This window comes from Marmota marmota, unplaced genomic scaffold (genome assembly GCF_001458135.2).
Source record: "Marmota marmota marmota unplaced genomic scaffold, marMar, whole genome shotgun sequence".
Taxonomy (NCBI): domain Eukaryota; kingdom Metazoa; phylum Chordata; class Mammalia; order Rodentia; family Sciuridae; genus Marmota; species Marmota marmota.
The window spans coordinates 15,295,831-15,310,364 of record NW_025999941.1 but is presented as its reverse complement, the minus strand read 5'-3'; the positions used below and the strand labels follow the sequence as shown (position 1 = coordinate 15,310,364).

Sequence of the window (14,534 nt, the reverse complement as noted above, 5' to 3'; positions counted from 1 at the left end):
CACCCCGCCCCCCCCCCCGACCCCGGCAGTTTCCCATAGATAATTTTCATCTCCTTTATTAGATTATTGTGGCATCTGGCTTTGGAAAAATCCAGATCCACACACTGTCAGGCTGTTAAGCCACCCATGTACGTTATTGGTAAATCTGTGTGTGTCTACATATATCAGAGACATCTAAAGCCCTGGGTGAGATATAGTGAGCCTAGTCATCTTTTAAAGAGTTTCAAATCTCTCTCCATTAAAGACCTGGAGTCAGAATCTTATAGATGTTCCTGGAACTATCGAAGTAAACTGGATTTGCAGGCCAGGCTTTATTTATAAATTGTGTGGTCTAAAATTACCGGTGGCCGGGCTCAGGGGGCACACAGCAGTAAGACCAGGGGCTCAGGAGGCTGAAGCAGGAGGATCGCGAGTTCAAAGCCAGCCTCAGCAATTTAGTGAGGCTTTAAGCAACTCCGTGAGATCCTATCTCTAAATAAAATACAAAATAGGTCTGGGGGGATGTGGTTCAGTGGTTGAGTGCCTCTGGGTTCAATTCTCTATATAAATAAATAATTATTTTACATATATTATATTATATTATTATATTACATATATTATATATATACATATATATTATACATATATACACATATAATATATATATATAAATATATATAAATATATATATATATATATTACAGTGGATGTCATGCCATCCCAAACATGGCTAATTTTTTTTTCTGTGTTCCTTAGCATCAATACCATTCAAAAATAGACGAACTAATCGAAGAAACGGTTAAAGAAATGATAACACTCTTGGTGGCAAAGGTAATCAGCCTCTGGTGAAATGCTTCTTTGTAATCAGGCTTTGTTTATAGCTTCATTTCCATTAAAATGTAGCACATTAAATAAATTAAAAAAAAAAAAAAGTTGAACCGGAGACTTGTATCTCTCAGGAAACAAGATTGCACACCACCCAGCCGCAGCTCCAAATGATTTTCCGATGATTGCAAGCCGCGTGAAGATAAATTGATCAAGTGGCATATGTTAACTTAATAAGAATTTGTCCCCAAACGTTGCATGAGGTTATACGGGAAATGTTTGTTTTTTCAGCCCTGACAAAGTTAGATTTTTAAACACAGAAAGTTAAACGGTAATAAGGAATTCTGCCATCATGAAAACCCCTTTTTCTCTAGTTTCACATTCAGTGAGAGTCATAATAAAACATAAAAGTCAGATAAAGCTATTTCAGTCACCCTCATGAATTATAGAATTTTAACTAAGTAATACTGAATGGGAAGACATTTATATTTGCCAGTGCTAAACTTCTGTTTCCCCCAAATTACTGATAAAAGACAAATAAAAATAGATTGGATTAAATGTAGTGCTAATATGTAACGTAAAAACGGCTTTGCACAGTTTTGGATTTTGAAAAGTGCATTTAATATTATCGCACGCTATGCGCAACGCAATAATATTTTGTCACTTTGCACTTCTGTAACCCTCTATATTTGCAATCACATAATAATGAAGAGAAAGCCGGATAAGTCAAATATTTCTGTGTAGAGGCAGAGCCTCTTCTTTTCTCCGAAGGTGGGAATCAAGTCATAGAATTCCCAAATGAGCCGAGGACTCAGCCCCAGTCTCTACGTGGTAGAAAAATATTGTTCTTTGTCATGAACAATTATGTTTTAAAATAATGATTTTTTTTTTCTCTTCTGCTGTTTTTTTCACTAGTTCGTTACTATCTTGGAAGGAGTCCTGGCAAAATTATCCAGATATGATGAAGGGACCTTGTTTTCTTCTTTTCTGTCATTTACCGTAAGTCAAGAGCTTCTTCCTTTCCCGGGTTTTGTTTTAGTTGGGGTTGGAGTTTGCAGTTGGGGTGCGGCTGTGGTGCTTCTTTTGGGGGATGTGCATGTGTGTTGAGATAAATTATTGATATGTAATATTAACATAAAGAGAATGATCAGGATGTTTCCTAATGGCAGGTAACCCAACATCATTGCTATTTCTTTTTCTTTTTCTTTTTTTTATTTTGTTGTTGTTACCAGGGATTGTACCCCGGGGCACTGAACCACTGAGCCACCTCCCCAGCCCATTTTCATATTTTATTTAGAGATAGGGTCTCACTGAATTGCTTAAGGCCTCGCTATATTGCTGAGACTGGCTTTGAATTCTCTACCCTCCTGCCTCGGCCTTCTGAGGTACTGGGATTACAGGCGTGTGCTACCACATCTGGCTCATTGTTGCTATTTCATTTGTGAGTGCACAATATGTGTATGAATACACACACACACCTCTCTATATGTCTGCATCCAAAGAGTTGCACACCTGCCTTAGCTATCTCAGGCAAATCACTTTGTGTGGGCCATAGTTTCCTTACCTGTAAATAAGGAAAATTCCCTTTAGAGATTGTACTTGGAAGGGCTGAAGGTCTCATAGAGATGCAAATAGTTTTATGTGGTCCTTCCCATATCAGGAATGCTTTTCTTGACTGGATTCATTTGCATGTGAACACCAAGAGGCTTCATGAAGCAGTCTGCCTTTCAGGATAGACCTGCCTGGGCTCATAGCCACTCACTGCCTGACAGAGCCTCAGTGGTCTCTGCAGATGGGACGAGTGTGTGCCAGCTCTGGGTGGTTTCATATATTCATATCTGCCCGGGACTGGGAACCATTTGCATTCACAACCTCTGGAGCAGATGACTAGGGCCTTTATAAATGTTGAGAGGTTCCAATTCTGTGCCAGAATTGGGCTTGGGCAAATTTGAATAGAAAAGGCAACGTATGTCCTGTAGACAGGAGATCACTGGAGCCGGCCACTGGAAAGGCTGCTTCAGGGACCCAGTTCTCCACTCTTCCTGGTATCAGGCAGATAGTGCAGCTGCTTGTACCCCTGTCATTTTTGATAGCAGGATTTGGCTGGCTCTGAGATATTATAAGACAGACAATCAACTTAGGACCCCCTGTCTGTGGGTCTTTAATTCAGTCTCATTGTCGGAAGGATCTCCCAGATGGGTATTGAATGCAAGAAAAAGCCCATTACAAGGTAGTGGGCAGCATACCACCATCTTTGGAAACTAACACCAATTCCATTACCAATATTAACCAGCTGTGTGATCTTGAGCAAGGGTCTCACTCTCTCTGAGCCTGTCATCTGTAAGGGAGTAAGGGGAGGATAGGATCTATAGTCCCAGCTTATAATAGAGCTTATTAAACAGCAGCTATTATTAACAGCAGGTAACTAATATGGTTATTATAATATGCATACAACCTCCAAATATACCCTATTTTGCTCTTTCACCAACCCATACTTTAGTCTTCCAGGAATTAAAAAAAAAAAATGTTGGCAGAAAACAATTAAAAGTTTCTAGACAGCATCCAGTGCCAAACTTATCTTGATGTGCAACCCTGACCTTCTTAGGCATAAGGACTAGATTCAGTCCCAGGAGTGTGAGGACCCTCCCTGGAGTTTATTGGTGAAGGTGGAGTAGGACAGAGATAGTGACAATAGAAATTCCATCCAATTTCATTCTGCAGAACCACCTTTAATGTATCACAGCTAAAAGGATACCTAGCCATCACACTCCTTTGACAAAGAAATGAAGGCCCCGAGAGGGGGAGTAATTTTTCTGAGGTCACACAGCAGTGGGCACGATGGGGACAGGAGCCCATGTCTCCTGCCAGCTTTCACCCCTCCAGTGAACAGCTTCCTGGAGAGAGCGGGATTCAGCTGGCAATTGCCTGGCACTAGGAGGCAGATGGGCAAAAGAATGGGGAAGATTCATAAAGAAGGATTCAGGGCACACGAGTGGGAAATATTAGACAATGTTTCATTTCTCGGTGAAATCGTAGAAATGGAGAAAAGGGATCCAATAAATGCAACATTTGTGGAAAATGTCACCTTGATCCCTACCAAAGACATGGCTTTTTCTTGAATCTCCCTTTTGGGCAAATGTATTTACTGCACTAAAATTGAACCCAGTGAAACCAGGAAAACTCCTCTGGTCTTTATGGTCCCCTCTGTCAATCCACCAAGGGCCCCATCCTCATTTCAGACTTAGCAAGAGGACAGCTGGAAGGTGGTCCAGCAGCAGGGGGACGCAGGACAGTCTCTCGGGAGGTTTAGAGACAAAGACCCGGGGAGTGGCCTCTGCCGGAGTTCTCAGTCTCAAAGTCCCATCCCCTCCTCTCCCTTTCTCTGAGTCATTTTGCAGTCTCGCAGCCTGCCTAGCGAAGGCTCGGTAATGCCGAACACTTGGGTGCCTATTGCTGGGCCTGTAACTTCCCTTCTTAGTGACACTTCTCCCACACACTTGGCCACCTCGGGGCCAAAAGCACCCACTTCTCATTTGCAGCCTATGTTATCATCTCCTGCCAGAATTCCAGTATTAGAGAAGGCGAGCTGTGCTCAGAGGTGGCACATGGATTCTGAGCTCCTGCCCAAATTTCAGGGGGCCTTTCAAGGTTGCCCACAGTCCAGTTGGGTTGACTCCCCAGGAGTGGAGTGGAGGTCAGCAGGACCGGGGCAGAAGGAGCAGGTATCGCAGAAAGAATCTGAAACCCACGCAAGAACCAGCGAGGGGTCCTAGGACCCTGGACCAGCGCGGCAGAGACCCTGCGCACCTGCCCACCCACCGTGGGCATGATGCCCTTAATCTCGCTCCCATCTCTGATGCCATTCTTCAAGGATTACTGTGCACTTACCACGTCCCCACCTCAGCAGGCCTGCCAAGTATGAGCCATGTGCTCTGCCCCCCAGAAAGCTGACGCGCATCGACAAATATGCCACCCTTTCCCCCTCTTTCTCCTGCTGAGCGCCTCCTTTCCTGGGCGGGCTTGATTTCATGGTCCAAGCCAGACATTTTGGAAAACGTCTGCAGTGGCACCGAGCAGGCAGGAATATTTATTTCTCGTCTCCATCTGCATTGCTTCCTCTCTTGGAGAGGAGTTGGGGGAGGAGGGAGGATGAGATGTGGCTTCCTCGTGCCAGCCCGAGAAGCGCCCAAGCGCACCCTCCTCTCCTCCCTCCGCAGTCTCGGCAGTGGTAGCAGTCTGGGATTTATGGAGGCAGGCGCCTCTCGAACTTTTCAAAGATCAGCCCAGTTGGAAGATGCGATTAGCAAGTATCCGCCCATTTCCGTTGAGTGCAAGATGTGCTTTTGTGTGGGAAGCTCGTTTGGAAAGGTCTGAGTCTTGTGGATAGCCTCGCGCTGTTCTTTTAGGAAGCCAAGAAGGGGGGCGAGCAGGTGCGCAGGTAGCTCTCCCAGAAAGTTCAAACGCTTTCCTCCGTTCTAACCCAGGCATGAACCAATCAACCAGTTCTGGGATTCACTCACTCATTCATTCATTCATTCATTTAATCAATCAGTCATTCACCTGGAATATGTTTACTGAACACCTTTGTGTCAGGTACCGTGCTAAGCACTGGGCACACAGCAATAGGCAGAAAAGATGTTCTGTGTCCTATTAGAGCTTGTATTTAGTAAAGGAGACAGGCAAAAGAAAAGAATCAAATGGAGGGAAGCATGGGCGAAGGATCTAAGCTGGAGGGCAAGAGAGAGTGGGGAGGGACATGACTTGGTTTAGGAGAATCGTCCAGTATCCCTCCTTAAAGAGCCCTGAGCTTTAGGAGCCAACCATGGATAAAGAAAAAGGGAGAGGTGGGGTGCCGTGGCACATGCCTGTAATTCCAGCAGCTCTGGAGGCTGAGGCAGGAGGATTACAGTTCAAATCCAGCCTTAGCAAAAGTGAGGTGCTAAGCAACTAAGGGATACCCTGTCTCTAAATAAAATACAAAATAATGCTGAGATGTTGCCCAGTGGTCAGTGCTCCCGAGTTCAATCCCTGGTGTGCCAAAAAAGAGAGAGAGAAAGGGAGAATCTTCTAGAAAGAGCAGCAGCTGTGGCCTCCAGGAGGCAGGCAGGCAGGGAGCATGTTCACAGGATATTTTGCAGGTCAAGGGTGTTGGGGGTGGAGATCCCAGCAGAGAGGGCAAAGGTGAAAGACCCTAAAGCTATGATTTATTGAAGAGTTCCAGGGAGTCAAATGAAGACCTAGAGTAAATCAAGAAAGACAGCCCGAAATAGGGAGACCCAGAGGGGAGCCCAGCCCTGCCCCTTATCATGGAGCTGGGTGACCTGGAAGAAAGGACATCTCCTTGGCTTATGATTTCCTTCATGGATAGACGCTGACAGATCAGATGAGTTGGGAAGTCTAAAATAACTACAAGAGTACAGCTCCCATTGCTTAAGTACTTGCTAGGAGCCTGGCACACAGCTAAGTGCTTTAAATGTACATCTTCTGTGGAATCCTCAGAACAATTCCATTCCAACAGTGCTCCTCGGCAAAGAGGAAGCTGAGGCTCAGAGAGGCTAAGCTCCCCAGCTCCTTTCACTCAGCTGCAGAACTTTTTCCTCAGAGGGATGAAGATGGAACAGCTGTGTTAGATGTTCACAGCCCTTAGAAGTGAGCTAGGATCTCCCATCAAGCAAATCCATTCCAGGTGGTCACAAACATCACATAAAAGACACTCAGGACCCGGAGGATGATGCCATTTTAGGACTGTCAGGAGACCAAAACCTATGTTATAGCCAATCTTTATTTTTTTTGGTGAGGGGAGGTACCAGGGATTGAATCCAGGGGCACTCGACCACTGAGCCCCATCCCCAGCTCTATTTTGTATTTTATTTAGAGACAGGGTCTCACTGAGTTGCTTAGCACCACGCTTTTGCTGAGGCTGGCTTTGAACTGGGGAGCCTCCTGCCTCAGCCTCCAGAGCCGCTGGGATGACAGGCATGCACCACCGCACCTGGCCCAATCTTAAATCTCAAGTTCTCATTCACCTTTTTTTTCCCCCTTTTGCCAGCATTAGAGATGCTTTGTCACTTAGAAATTTTAAAAAGTAGACCTTCTCCTCCTCACTAGAATCAGTAACAAAGGCTGGATTTGGTGTAAATCAACAGCATTGGCTGCTGAAGTCCAGAGACCTTGATATCATACCTTCCAACAAGACTGTCACCTCCATCAATATCAGCACAGGATCAAAGGAGTCCCCCTCTGTCCCCAGAACATGCTGATCAGGAAGCCCATGTGGGGTCGAAAGCAGCATGTTGGTGTTTTTCTCAGATGGTGTTTCACTGGGCTTTGTCTTTGGGGAGTGTCCAGAGTAGGAGATAAGGCTTTGTACAGTATGGACTGGCAATGGGTGACAAAGTCAGAGAAGGGCTGGTCCACCCTCCAGAAATAACTTCATCAAATTATCAGCCACTGATTCATGTTGTTATGGTTGGTTGCTGGTCTACTTCAGACTGGAGGTGCCTGCCTTAGACACTGTACCCAACATCGCACTCATGGCTGGCATAATGGGCTACTGTGCTAAGGGATGAACATGCATTTTTCTCTCTTCAGTTTCAGCCACTCTGTGCAATAGATTCCATAATGTTCCCCCACTTTCCAGATGAGAGATGTTGAGTAATGCATCCAAAGTCACACAGCTACTAGGAAATTGACCAGATTATATTACTATATTGTACATATGTATGAGACGATCATAACCAATCCCACTGTTATGGACAATTATAATACACCAATAAAAATATACATAAGCAAAAAAAAAGACTTCACCCTAAATGTACTCCTTTATTATGGATGGAATGATATTCCCCATAAATGCACAGAAACTCATAGATGTCATCCATTAGTAACTCTTCCACAGACCTTCCACTAACTGCTATCATTCATCAGAGAAGGAATTATCTCTTTTTCAAATATGACCAACAAAATTATTTTATAAGTAATTTATCCACCAGCCAGCCAGTTGTGCAATAACACCAAAGTAATGGACTCACAATATTCTCCACTTCCTTCAGTCCTTTCACCAATCTTCCCTTTTATATTAGCCCGTCATCCCATGCATGTTTAATGAGTGCCTACTATGTGCTAGGTACAGGGGGCTTAGCAATAAATAAGGGAGACAATGCCTCTTATTTTACATTTGAGTGAGAGAGAGCTGTTTCCAACAAGTAATTATAAGTGTGATGATATTTGAGAGACAGAGAGAAGTAGCCATTGCAATGGGATTGCAGACCAAAAGGGACCCAATGTCATCTGGGAGGCCACTGAAGGAAATGACATGTAAGCTGAGACCTACACGATCAATAGAATTTTGCCTATCCAAGAAGGAAACTCAAGAGTATTCCAAGGGACCAAAGCCTAGAGAAGAAAGGGAAGGCCTAGAACATTCTGGGAACTCAAAGTGCCTTGGGACCCAAGGACAGGCCGCAGTAGAAGAAGGGAAATGACAGCCATCCCATGGTAGTATTACCATGGGCAGTATCACCAAAATTGATTCCTCTGCAGAAGTTCTGAGAGGTCACAGAGAAACCCACTCCCAGGATAAGCCAGGACCAGCTTGTGGTCTTCTGATGCAGAAGCTATGAGCCACCACTGGAAGGTGGCTGGGGAGTCACCATGTTTTTCTTCTAATGCGCTCTGTTCATGGTGGACCCACCAAAACCCCATGCTCTAGAAAGTAGGGCCATCCAACACTGGTCTCCAATGTCTGGTAGTGACTTCTTTCATCAGCCACTCCCCAATGTTGTAGGATTTGACCTTCACTTTCGGGTCTGTGACAAATCGTTTTATCACCTAGTAGGACACCCTCATTTCCAGTGGCTTCCTTGAAAATGCACTTGACAATTATCACACCTGCTATCCAGAGCCACCCCGCAGGAACCTCCCCCCCAAAAAAGATACACATCCAAAGTTGACCATTCCCTTCATACTCTTTTGCAGACAACAGAATGTCTTTCAAAGCAAACATAAGATAGACACAGACGATGAGTGCCAGCCATGAGAGAAAGACCTAATGAAGACCTACGTCGCTTCAAAACAGGCAATAATTGTTGCGAAATTAAAAAGTTAGAGATTCTGCCCTGATTCTGACCCACAGGCAGTGGGAAGCTTTATCACCATAAAGTTAGAGAGAGAAAGAGAGGGAGGCAGGGGAGGTGTGTAATAGTGAAAACCAGACCTTTGGAAAGGTGAGCAGGTAACTGGCCATTTCAGAGCCTCAGTTTCCTCATCTATCAAGTGGGAATGCTGCTACTTCTGAGCTGTTGGGATCGATGGACACACAGTAGGCCTTGCATGATACTAAATAGTAATGAGTATTCAATGCATGTTTATTGAGTGCCTACTATGTGCTCTAAACTGGGGGCTTAGTAATAAATGTTATATGCTACAGTTAAAATTCAAAGAGAAAACAGTAGCTGTTCTATAAATAGCCATTCTAAACCTGACCATCAAGTTTCTCAAAACTATAAGAGGGTTACATAACCCATCATAACCCCATGCTCTCTCTCTTTTTTTTCTTTTGTACCAGACATTGAACCCAGGGTCACTTCACCACTGAGTGAGCCACATCCCCAGCCCTTTTTATTTTATTTAGATACAGGGTCTCCATAAGTTTCTTAGTACTTTGCTAAGTTGCTGAGGCTGGCTTTGAACTCGTGATCCTCCTGCCTCAGCCTCTGGAGCTGCTGGGATGACAGGCATGTGCCATCATGCCCAGCTACTCCATGCTTTTAATGAAGCACGTTCTCAACTGCTTAGTTTTAACATACCAGTTGTTTCTCCTATAAATAAATCCTATGCCTTACTCTCCATAATGATAACAACCCAAATCATTATGACTTTTGCATTTCAGCATATTCTTATACTCAGAATTTTGATGGATCAAAGAAAGATATTTTCCATTATGGTTAGTGTAGTGTTAGCAGTTTGGGTCTCATTTAAATTTTTCAAGAATTTTTCATTCATACCTCATTTCTAGAATCCTTCTTTATTCATCAAACGATTGGCTGGGGCTGGGGATGTAGTTCAGTGGAGAGGTGTTTTCCTAGTAAGTGCAGGGTCCTGGGTTTGATTCCTCCAAACCAAAAAATATATTGTATATCTTGGCTTAACCAGAATTGTATATCCCATGCACTAAGCATATACTGGGGTAAATCAGGTTTATACCATGATGCCCTGAGGTTTTGCAATTTATCCAATTTTGCCCCTTTCTGAAGTATAATCTTGGACAGATTAGTTAACCTATGACCCTCATTTAATGATTTGTTAAATGGGAATAATGAGATACACATTATGTATTATGCTTCAAATTAAAAGATAAAATACTGCCAGGCACGGCAGCACAAGCCTGTCATCCCAGGGGCTCAGGAGGCTGAGACGGGAGGATAGCAAGTTCAAAGCCAGCCTCAGCAACTTAGCAAGGCCCTAAGCAACTCAGCAAGACTTTGTCTCTTAATAAAAAATAAAAAGGGCTGGGGATATGGCTCAGTGGTTAAGTGCCCCTGGGTTCAATCCCTGGTACCAAAAAATAAAATAAAGTACTATGTACGTGGAATGGGATAAGCATTCAATACTTGCTAGATATTGTTATGGGAGCTAACAGTGTGGTTTTATCACTAGGTAGTAAATATTAGAATCCGTTTGCCAATCAGCCTCTATGTTTCCGATGAGTGCCATAGGTAAATTACTGAATCAGGAGGGGTAGAGAGAGGAAGATCTTTAAAAAAATTAAAAGCTATCTGGGATGTCTAGAGGGTACTATCTAGGGCTCATACATGAGAAAGAACCTTGGAGATTTCCTAGTGAGTGCTCCAGTGGTGAGAGGTTCCTACCTGCTGATGAGATCCCATTCTCGCTTCCTGTCTCTGCATGTATGATGTCACATTGTTAACCTAAAATTTACAATGTGGAGAATAGTTGCACCATGGAAATTAGGAAATAGTACCAAACAGGCTTGAATGGTGTGTGGGTGAGTGAGTGAGTGTGTGTGTGTGTGTGTGTGTGTGTGTGTGTGTGTACATGTGCCCCTTACACCATTATTCCATTGAGTACTTCCAAAGCATAGGACATGTACTAATAGTCCTAAAGCCATATCGATGTCAGATGCTACAAAAACTCAGCACATCATAACACCAGCCACACTGTGAGAGGGTTATTCCCTATGGATTCTTTTCATCTTTATGGAGGAGAAGGATTCCATTTATTATTTCACCCTTCCCTAAAATTTACAAGTTTTTATGTGTGTTGGAGAGAGAGAGAGAGAGACCCCTCAGCTTGGCATCCTCAGGAGGCAGCCATGTCTAGCTAGAACTTAGTAACTTTATTTAGATAGTATTTATTTTTACCCTTGATTTCTCTTATTGAGTGAGATAACTGATCTTCCATTTATAGTAGTAATATAAGAGGACTATTAAGGAAATATGCTACAGATAGCTCATGGGCCGTGGCCAAAACCAAGAAGGTGGTGTTGATGCGGGAAGTTTGGGGAAGCTTGGAGACTTTCTCTCCACCCCCATTTTGCAGATGTGGAAACTGAGACCAGAGGAGGAAAATGACCTGCACGTTTGGTTCCGGAACATTGGGCTTCTAGCTCATCTATGTGTTCCTCTTTTCCACTCTTTACCCAAGAGGAAGAAAATAGAAGAAAACTCTCCTCTGTGTAACAGAACTGGGCTGACCATGACCAATAACTTATCCTTGACAGTGGCGGTGTAAATTATTTCTACCTTCAAATTCAGTCTGAGACAGCCTGGGGGCTGAGGGAGGGCATCAGGTGTGACAAGTGACCCCTTCATGCTGAAATGTTACTATTTGGTAACAACGATGGAGTCCTCACCTGCTCAGCACAAAGGCCAAGCAGGAGCCAGAATGTGAGCATACTATGGCCCCCGTCCCCTGAGAGCTTGCCATGTATTGGACTTCTTAGTGTTGAGAGACGTTCAAGAGGCAAAGCAAGACCGGGAAAATGCCAGAGGCAGGCAAGGGCTCCCACTTCCAATCAACAACAACAACAACAACAAAAAAGCCTTCATGCTTGATTGAAGATTTTACAAAATTAATATTTTCCAATTTGCTCTTCTGAGCTTCTTCTAAAATAACATCAGGTCCTAGACACAGACAAAATGGGACAGCCATACAGCACAGCCCTTGAGAGGGCAAATCTGGAAGCCAAGGGACCCCTGTTTAAATGCCAGCTTCATGATGCCATTAGCTGTGGGTCTTTTAGGTAGTCACTTAACCTCTCTGATCCTCCGTTTCCTCATCTGTAAATGAAGATCATCATCATCGTGCCCACCATTGCCAGGGTTAATCACTTATAAATCGCTTAGCCTTCTGCTAGGCAAAGAATAAGCGTGCAAGTGTTGTCTAGTCTTGACAGCGTTCAGAGGGCGGGTTTGAAGGAGCCCTTGAGACTTGGGGGGGGGGAAATCCTCTCTGGGAATGAAGGATTGGGACAGAAATGTGGAAAACTGGAAGGAAAAACAGGTCTACTTGAATCGGGCATCTGTTCCAAAGCCCTGGGGGGGAAGAGAGATGAGAACATACACTTCCTGGATCTCGTCTCCGCGCACAGTACCCTGAGCAACAGGAGATGAGAACAATCCTCTTGGTTAATGAGGCTTCGGCTCCTAATGGGCGCATGGAACAGAATGCTTTTGCTTAATAGAGATCTTTTCCCTGCCTCTTGCCCCGGCAGCACCAGCAGCCCCTTTGTTTAATGAAAGGTAGAGACTTTGGGAAGTATGGGGGGATGGGCTGAAGGAGGCATCATTACCCTTATTATTATGCTAATAGTTTAATCACAATCAATATTTATGAACATGCACAGAAACTGTGCAGTCCCCCCCCCCCCGCGCCACCGGGGTTTTATGTCCTCCCAGGGCTTTATGTCTAAGGACATTTTGTGGGGAAGCCTAGGATCTCTTCTACAATCCCCTGGCCTCTCCCAAGTTCTGCCGTGGTTCTCAGAGGTCACTTCAGATTATTTATCAAGGTTGCATCATTATTGATGAGGTTTTATTTGTGCTAGGTAGATATTTAAAAATACCTTTTGGTTTTTGAAGTATTTCTCTGGTCTGTCTGATTTGAACCTTTAAATTCTAGTCCATTATCATGTAGAAAAGATAGCAGTGGCCAGGGGCAGTGGCGCATGACTGTAATCCCAGCAGCTCCAGAGGCTGAGGCAGGAGGATCCCAAGTTCAAAGCCAGCCTCAGCAAAAGCAAGGCCCTAAGCAACTCAGTGAGACCCTGTCTCTAAATAAAATACAAAATAGGGCTGGGGATGGGGCTCAGTGGTCGAGTGCTCCTGAGTTCAATCCCCAGTACCCCCCCCCAAAAAAAATAACTGAATAACATAGGGGCTGGGGGTGTAGCTCTGTGGTGAGCATTTGCCTGATGTGCATAAGGCCCTGGGTTTGATCCCCAGCACCACAAAAAAAAAAAAAATGGAATTGAATATGACAGTGGATATTAGGCATTCAGTTATTGGTAAAATACATCCATGCTTTTATATGTGACTAGCTATCAGATAGAAAGGATTTAATTCAACATTATTTATAAGAAAACCACAGTTAATTGCTTTTCCCAAGGACACAGCCAGTAATTCAAAGGTCAGGAGTAAGAGTGGAAAATTGACCTATGTTCTCTTTCCAGTCTCTAAAATTGTTTTCCCATTTTTGGTCTATTTAGGGATATTTCCTAAAAATTATTTTTAAAAAAACTTAATGTTTCTTTTCTTTCAATTGCGATTCAAATTTCAAAAGCCATGGTTCATTTTTCTGAACTGTGAGGTACTCAGGAGAAATTTGGGGTGTCACAGTTCCCATGTCAACAATTAGAAAGTCCAGCCCTCTTAAAAAAGAAAGAGAGAGAGAGAGAGAGAAATGGCCTTATGGTTTGTACATCTATTTAGTGCTCGTGTTTTGTTTTGTTCTTTTAACTTTTTTTTTTGGGGGTACCAGGGATTGAACCCAAGGACACTTAACCACTGAGCCCCATCCTCAGCCTTTTATTATATATATATATATATATTTATTTTTTTAATTCTATTTATTTATTTTTTTTAAGAGACAGGGTCTTGCTAAGTTGCTTAGGGCCTTGGTAAATGCTGAGGCTGACTTTGCTATCCTCCTGCCTCAGCCTCCCCAGCCACTGGGATTACAGGCGTGCACCCCACTCCATCTGAACTATTTTCAAGTGTATAATTCGGTGGCATTAAGTACATTCTCAATGTCATACAACCATCACCACTATCCATCCCAGAGCCCTTTTCCTCCTGCAGTACCATTTATACAGTGTTTGATTCCATGCTTACAAGGACACAGTCCTCCACGAGTGGCCGACAGCGAGGATATGGCAGTCCCTCTGGTGGCTGAGCTCCGCGTCCCCATTATGCTGTTTTTGATCCACATTTACTTCAAGGGTTCTGTTTCTCTCCAGTCCTCAACATTGGAAGGGGCTTCCACTGCAGTTGTCACTTGGCCCCAGGCAGGAGCCACCGAGGTTTGCACAACTGCTCACCCGCACACACAGTCCCAGTACATCCCACCCACTCGCACATTCTGCTCACCCAAGCAGTGGGTCCCTCCATTGGCTCTTAGAATGTATTCATCTTCCCAAGATGCACTCAGATCCTCCAGGCTGGGGTGGGGGGGGGGTGGGGTTCGTATGGTTTCCTCTTTTGCCTACAGTA

At 44.1% G+C, this 14,534-nt stretch overlaps 1 protein-coding gene across 1 annotated transcript in view; it reads left to right on the top strand.

Moving 5' to 3' along the window:
• The window catches only part of Cadps (calcium dependent secretion activator), a 468,098-nt gene that overhangs the window by 392,399 nt on the left and 61,165 nt on the right, over positions 1-14,534 (top strand). Inside the window, 2 exon segments of the mRNA XM_048801213.1 lie at positions 736-810; positions 1,720-1,803. Coding sequence (XP_048657170.1) covers positions 736-810; positions 1,720-1,803 — 159 coding nt within the window.